The sequence below is a fragment of the Agelaius tricolor genome, unplaced genomic scaffold, assembly GCF_023055355.1.
Source record: "Agelaius tricolor isolate 1412-34295 unplaced genomic scaffold, bAgeTri1.0.p SCAF_3, whole genome shotgun sequence".
Taxonomy (NCBI): domain Eukaryota; kingdom Metazoa; phylum Chordata; class Aves; order Passeriformes; family Icteridae; genus Agelaius; species Agelaius tricolor.
The window spans coordinates 36,953,820-36,961,585 of record NW_027269263.1 but is presented as its reverse complement, the minus strand read 5'-3'; the positions used below and the strand labels follow the sequence as shown (position 1 = coordinate 36,961,585).

Here is a 7,766-nt window from a genome sequence, read left to right as displayed (position 1 = left end):
GATTCTGCCCATTCCTGACCTGAATTAGTCGCGGCTGTTACGCGTGTGGCCGGGCCTCCCTGCACCGCCACCGGTGCCGCAGCCAGAGCCCGGCTCTGGCGGCCGTACGGATCCCGCCATCCGCTCCGGGTTGCAGGCGGTGTCGCGGGGACCAGCCACAGCACAGGTACTGAATTGCTGCCAAAACCGGGCCGTGCCGCCAGCGGGGGAGCAGGAGCGGGACGGCCGGCAGGACGGCGGTGAGCTCCGCAGCAGCCGCACGGTGCTCGGGTACCGCGTCCGGTGTCACCGCGCCCGGGGTCACCGCCCCGAGGCGGAGCGCGGTCCCCGCCCCTCGGCAGGTGCAGCGCCCCCGCCCCTCGGCAGGTGCAGCGCCCCCGCCCCGGCCGCTACCACGGTGCGCGGGGAGGGAGCGGAGCCGGGCGCTCCTGCCTGGGCTCTCCGGGCCGCTTCCCTTTCCTGCCCGCCCCTCCCCGGCGTGTGACCGTGGGACGCGCAGAGCCCGGAACCCGGCGGCGGCGGCGGCGCGGAAGATGGATGCGGCGGAGGCCGGCGCGGGCGGCAGGGCGGGCAGCAGCGCCGACAGCCTGGCTGAGGAAGAGGAGGAGGAGGAGGAGGACGAGGCGGGTCCCGGCAGCGGCCGGTCCAGCCGCACCTCGTCGCTGGTGAGCGGGCTGCTGACCGAGCTGTACAGCGCCGCCGAGACGGCCGTGCCCTCGGGCAGCGCCCGCTCCCGCGCCCTCCGGGAGCTGCAGCAGCGGCAGAGCCAGGTCAAGTACCTGCGGCTGAAAGGTACAGCCCGCCCCGCCCGCCTGCCCTGCCGGGGCCGGGAGCTGCCCCGGCGCCTCGCTTTTCCTCTGTGCGTGCAAGGCAGTCCTGCCCGAAGATGCCCTCCGTGCCTGCACGCACGTGTCTGTGTGCGCATATATGTCCATTTCCAGGCTTTCTGCATGGCCGTGGCTCCCAGAAGCTTCCCACGTGCTGTTAGCTGAGAACTCCTTTAGACTGGGGCCTCCTGTGCTGTTGGCCCCTCTTTTGTTTCAGGTGCCCCAGGAGCCGAATTAGGGTCGTCTGCTACTAGTTCCTGTGACAGACTGCCTAAGCTTTTGTGTTTCTGCGAGTTTGGTGCTTTTCCTCACTTATAGTAATTAATAAATGTCCAGTTTCTTTCTTTTCTTTCTTTTCTTTCTTTTCTTTCTTTTCTTTCTTTTCTTTCTTTTCTTTCTTTTCTTTCTTTTCTTTCTTTTCTTTCTTTTCTTTCTTTTCTTTCTTTTCTTTCACTCAGTCCTTATTTTCAGAATCTAGAAGAGATGCTACACACACAGTATCATAAGAGTTTTTCTCAGAGCCTTTTACTTCTGCTGGACATAAACTAAACTGGAGAACTGTAAAGCTTTGGAGGTCGGCATGTCTTCTGAAAAAAAAAAAAAGGAATTTAATGAAGAATGTAAATGCTGGAGTCAATCAGAATCTAAATGAATTTTTCAAAGAATTCTAATGAAAGTTAGGTAGCCTCAACACTGCATGTTTGTGAAAGACCGAGAAGTGCAACTCCAAGCTGATCCAATTAAGAGGAAAAGAGAACAAAGGCTTCTTGTCTCCTGATGTTTAATCACTTTTGCTTTTGATGAGGAAAAAACCCAAGAGGTGACTAAATATGCCTGTTTTTCAGAGCTGTACAAACAGCTATCTGCTTCCTTGTTTGGCTTCTTAATGAGATGACACGCCTTCTGATGTTACTAGGATGTAGCTCAAGTTCTTCTGTGTGTCCTTTGGCAACCTGCGACTCAACAGGAAATTTTCTTGTTCAGAAATATATTTTGTGGTGTTTCAACTCATTTGTTTTGCTGCCCAGTTACTGTTTTTTTTAGAGGCACAGCTAAGCAGCACAAGTGGAAAAGAGTAAAACTCACCAGACAACTCTGGTGGTGGCTGTATAAATTAGTACAAATACAACGGGTTTTTTCTGTTTTTTGGTTGGTGGGTTTGTTTTTTGTGGGTTTTTTTGGTTGGTTTTTTTTTTTTTCCTTTTTTTTTTTTTTTTTTTTGCTTTCAAATCCATAGATCTAGTATTAAATTACCTTGTCTGGTACAGGTGGTTGGGAATTGCATCTGAGCAGCAGGTGCTGAAACAGTGTAGTGGCTATAAAATATAGTATTGTTTTTTCAGTGGCTCCTCCATCCTTGCAATCATACTTTTCACTAGACCATGGTTGATGGTCATTTCAGCCTAATTTTTCCTTTTCTTTAAGCTCTCCAGAATTATTGAAACAGCTTTGCCACACAAGCTGAGCTGTTTACCATCCCACTGACAGTAGCTTTTTTGGATGGGTATGTATTTTTGTCATTAGATCAAGTTACTGAAGAATGGATTTTTTGGATTGCTTTTCTTTCCAGTGTCAGGGGACAGGGGTTGCACTGAAAGTGATAGTTTGAAAAGTTAGCTGCAGGGAGCAGGCAGCTGTGTAGATGCTGGTGGCAAGCTGTACCAGGCGGTTGCAGGGAGGAGCTGAAGAGGTCAGCGTGTGATCCTAGGCAAGACCCAGGATTTCACTGGTGGGGGGGAGCATCTGAGAACAGAGCAGAGGATTCAGAAAAATTAATGGACTTGAGACATCTCCCCCACAACTCCCTTCTCTGGTCCTGAAGCTCACCTCATATGGGGACAACAGGAATATTAGAACTAAGCTGAAACATTTTGATGAACTGAAGGGGTCTGGTGGTGCTATAACTGGCCGCTGGGGATAACTGAGGCCATGACAGAAGTCATCTAGCTGCATCTTAGTGGAAAGAATTTCCCACTTAGAGCTAATTCTGGAGCTGCATTTGTAGCTCTGCAGGCAGCTTCTTGAACATGTTCCCTTGTCTGTTACAAATGTATATTTTGTCCAGGCAGCTTCTGGAAGGTACTGTATTTAAAATGTATCCCCTGGTTGCACTCGTTGACATATTTTGTCTGTATCTGTCACGTTCCTAGGAGTTAATAACAGTATAGTTGTTAAGATTCATACTCTGTGCAATAAATTGAAGTACTTCTGTTTAAAAGAAAATTAAAGACTTTGGCTCAGATTTTGAAAGTGTTTATAACTGGGAATTACCCCAGTCAATAGAACTTGTCATTTATAGAAAGCTTGTATTTGTAAATGTCTGTGGGGCAAGTGCCTTTGTGTGTCAACTACAATAAGCTGCTTTTAAATCTTTTGGCATGTACTGAAGTTGTTTTCTCTGCTTGTTGGCAGATGTTGATGAATTAACAACTATAAAACGAGAACTGAATCACAGAATTTCCGTTCAATCGGCAAAGTTGCTCCGTCTTCTGAAGCAGAAAGACAGGCTTGTACAAAAAGTCCAGAAGAACTGCGACATTGTCACAGCTTGTTTACAGGCAGTTTCCCAGAAACGTTGTAAGTACGTTCTGTGTACTTGTGTAAATAGTTTGTTTCATTCATGTGGGCAGTGTTTCATTTAAGCCCTCACACTTAATTTAAAGTAAAGAGGCCAGGCTGTGCTATTCCTTAGTTATGACTGACTCCTAATGATGTAGTTTTACCTGGAAACAGACAAAGTTCAACTAGCTCAGCTGGGTGGGCTGCAGAAGCCTCAGCTGTTAATTCTGTGTAACTCCTTTCTACCAAGTTGATCCAAGGTGAAGAGTATCAGTAAAAACAAACCTACTTCCCTCAAAGCCCTTTATCAGCATCAGTGTTTTGGGGGTTTTTGAAACATTGTGTGGCAAAGAGAAGAAATAATGTTCTTTAATTGTTTATCCTTTTTTCCCTGCACAGTAAAACCTTTTTATTTGACTTGGCAAAGTTGTCATCTTAAGATAGACTGAAGTGCTTTTTGGTAGTTCTTCTAAAGTAAAACTTCATGTAACGTCATATGTAAGAATAAATAGAAATTATGCCTTTGGAAAGGACGTGTGAAAATAACCTAATGTTCCATCTTATTTTTTCATTAACATGCAGCATGACAGGTACAGAAATGTTCAGGTACAGTAAATAAAGCATGGTCTTTTCATAAAAATGTCTGTAGGAACTTTGAGTTGCATGTAAAGACTTTGTTGAAACAATTTTACTGTAGTGGCATGTGCTAATGTAGTCAAGGTAAGGGCTTGTGTATTAATGTGAAACTTAATTTTTAAGCATTTAAAAGCATTCCTTTGTTTTACTTAAACCTGGCATGAAAGTTTTTGGCTGTCATCTACTGTGTAGGCATATTTCTTCCCAAAAACACCTTTCTTAACATCAGCTTGATAACCAAGGCCTCCATTCCAGCAGTATGGAAGCATATACTGTAATCACCTTTTAAATGAGACTACTTGAATCCTCTACATATTTAGAGGATTTGACTGTAAATTCTGAATGCTTTTTTCCCCACATAGTGGAATCTCTGTGTAGAGGTAGAACTGTAGTTTTCAATTAACCTTAAGTTCACATTCAGCTCTTTGAGTGCTACCATTAAGCAATCTGTACACACCAATTGCAAACAAGTACTGTTTCATGAAAAGATGGAAATTCTGTCTAACCCTTTTTGATTACTGCTTGACAAATTAACTCCTAGTGGTAATTTCAGTTAGTTCAAAAATTACAGGGCTGATAAATTTGATCTCTTGTTTTCTGGCATGATTTTTATGATGCTCTAATCTGATTCTACAGGTAGAAAAAAATTATTTCAAAAACTCTATGCTCAAAACTGTGTTCAGTGTCTGAAAGTTGAGGATCTGTGAGTTTTGCAGCTCACACAGGGAGCCATCGACTCCTCAGTCTTAGACCTGTGCTGGCTCTTGGTCTCTGCTGGGTGCACAGAAGAGGCCTGGCCCCTGACAGCTTTGGGAGCCCACATCTGACTTGCTTGTGCTTCAGATCCAATACAATCCAATAGCCAGCACAGTGCCTGCAGCACTTGAACCCCAGAGTGAGTAGAGTAAATGGGGGGAACAGTTGACAGGGACAAATTCATAACTTACTGTGTTTCTCATTATGCTGTCGACCCTTGTCCTTAGTGGGTGATGCTTGTTTTGCATTCAAAAAGGTATTACCATAGAAAATAAAACTCACTGCAGAGTGAAATGCATTTTGGTTGGACACATGAATGTTCATAGAATATAGATAGAATCAGTACATAGAATATATGATAAAATATAGAATATATATAGAATATATGATAAAATCAGTACACTGTATAGTACTTCTGGTTTGTAAGATATATGAATGAAGAGTTTCATTTTAATAATACTTTTTTAACCTAAATTTAAATAAATTCTCCAGTGAAGAAAATTAGCAGAAAGAAATCACAGTGATGGCCTTGTGGCAGACATGGCACTTGTTTCTCTTACTCTTGTGATTTTGACTTATTTGGGGTAAGAAAAGATATATGTTTGTCTGGAAGCACTATGAAATATTTCAAGTCCATATTAGAAACAAGCAGAGTGCTTTATAGACTTGATCATTTGAGAAAAGCAGAATTCCATAAAAAACAACGAGGTTTTGCAGCTGTCATCGAAGTATGAGTATGTGAAAGACATCTCTTGTATTGTATATAGTGACAGCTTGCTTTCATTACTAAATATATTTTGACTGATCAAATTGCAAACCAGAAGTTCCTTGAATCACAAATTGTGATTGGTTTTAATCAAAACAAACCCAAAAGCCAACAAACAAACAACCCAAACCAAAACCATGTATTATCTATAATTTATTTAGGAATAAAAAGATCTAGCTTAATTGTAAGTCAGTCTGGCTGGAAGCAAGCAGGAATGCTTAAATCTGATTCAATATAAAATAAGCTGAAGTTACAGAAACAGAAAGTTCATTAATATTCTCTTGTATTTTTAATGAAGAAATAGTTTTAATAGAAAATTTCCCAAAGATATAAATAATTTCTCTGTCATAGCTATGTTGCTATGGTGGTGCTATGTGTATAGTAACTATAATACTTTTAAATGGGACTCATGCTGTATTCAGAAAGATCCTTAGTATTCTTTTTTGTAATACTTGTTTAGAAGCTATGATTAAAGTATTAATCTTCTGTTATTTGAGCTTTGCTTCTGTATAGAATTTTCTAAGATAACAATAAACATTTGCTTTCTAGTTTTTCTTTTCCTTTTTCTGGTTTGATTTAATACAGTGCCAGTAGAGGGAGACTGAACGTTTTATTTTGTGCAGAACTAGAGGTGTATCTCTGGTTTTGATAAGGATACAAAAGCTGTCAACCTTCCTTAAACTTGAAGGGAAGTGCTTTACAAATTTGATCAGGCAACAATTGGATGAAAAGGTTTAGCATCTGATCAAATAAATGTTACTCACAAAGGAAATATTAGTTTTCTTATACAAATGACAAATAGCTTTTTAGTTATTTATTTAGTTATAACTGAGATCATTAATTCCCACATCGTTGTCAAAGCTATTCAGCAGCTCCTGACTAAATGAACTCAATGTTTTGGAATCCAACTCCAGAAATTCAGAGGGTTATGCCTCAGAGTGTTAACTGGACAGAAAGGCAGCATAAACTGGCATCATCTGGGCACAGATTTGTCCCCTGCATGTGCCCTGAGCACAAACAGTTTCCTGGTGGAAGGCTGGGCTGTGAAGTCTACTCAGTTTCTGAGAACAAGTTACTGTCTCTATAGCATCAACTTTTCTCACAGGGTATGGAACTCAGAGGAAACTGGGAAAGCATTGCCGGATGTTATTTGCAGGATGCATGATTAGGAGAGAACTGAGCAAGATCCCATTACCATGTGTAGCTGGAAAAGTGCAGCTTAGACATGCAAAAGTAGTCATATGTCTCGATTAAATTTCTGGTTTTTGTCTCCTCATTCCCTTCTCTCAGTCCTACTGCAGTTCTGTGTCCTGTCCTATCTTGTTTTTTCCCTGCCAAATGCTTTATTAGCTTTTCTTACATGACCCAATCTTTAAATATTGAATTTTTCAGCTCTATCCCATTTCCCCATCCCTGCATCTTGTCTGTCTTGCAGTGTCTACCCAGACTACTCCCTGTCCTTGAGTTTTCTTCACAGTATTCCTTGGTCCCCTTCAGCTGTTCTTCCTTGTCTTTTTCCTGTATGTACTAATTATCTACTTGCCATTTTCTCTATCCCTCCTCTTCCCTCAACATGGTTACAAAACCAAGCAACAAATTCACAATTTTTAGTTCATAGGATAAAAGTTTGGTTAAAGGTGTAAGAACAACTTTAACACAATATAGTGTGGTCACAACTAATACTGAGTTGATTGAACTTGAACTTGATAAGGTTTTTGGAGGAGAGGAAAATTTTCCATAATGAAAACAATCAGCCACTGAAAAAATCTCCCTAGGAAGTGGTGGATTCCTCCATGTTGGATGCTTTTAAGATTTGGCTGGACAGGTGCTGGACCATTTTGTCTAGACCATGCTTTTCTTGAGAAAAGTTGATAATTCCTGAGGTCCCTTCTAACCTGATATTCTGGGATTTGGTGATTGATTTCACCCTGGGTGAGATGTCTTGCAACATGGGGCAAGTACTGATGTACATATTAATTACATTAATTACATTATTACTGGTGTAATAATTCATGCATATCAAATTTTGCCTGTGGCTCATCTGTCTCTTCCCACTCACTTCCCTGTAGTTTGATGTACTGTTGCAGTTGTATAAATATGCTTTAACCTGGAACACCCCACATGCTCTGGTTTAATTTTTTTATTTCTTAGGAAGACTTGAATTGCTCAGTGAATATTGCTGCTGTTAGCAAGGATTTTCTGATCCATTCTGTGTCGTGTGC

At 42.0% G+C, this 7,766-nt stretch overlaps 1 protein-coding gene across 1 annotated transcript in view; it reads left to right on the top strand.

Moving 5' to 3' along the window:
• Positions 1-356: 356 nt before the first annotated feature.
• TBC1D30 (TBC1 domain family member 30) overlaps positions 357-7,766 on the top strand; it is a 52,264-nt gene continuing 44,854 nt past the window's right edge. Inside the window, exons 1-2 of the mRNA XM_071423500.1 lie at positions 357-792; positions 3,240-3,404. Of these exons, the coding sequence (XP_071279601.1) occupies positions 534-792; positions 3,240-3,404 (424 nt within the window). The 5' untranslated portion in view covers positions 357-533. The remainder of the gene's footprint in view (positions 793-3,239; positions 3,405-7,766) is intronic.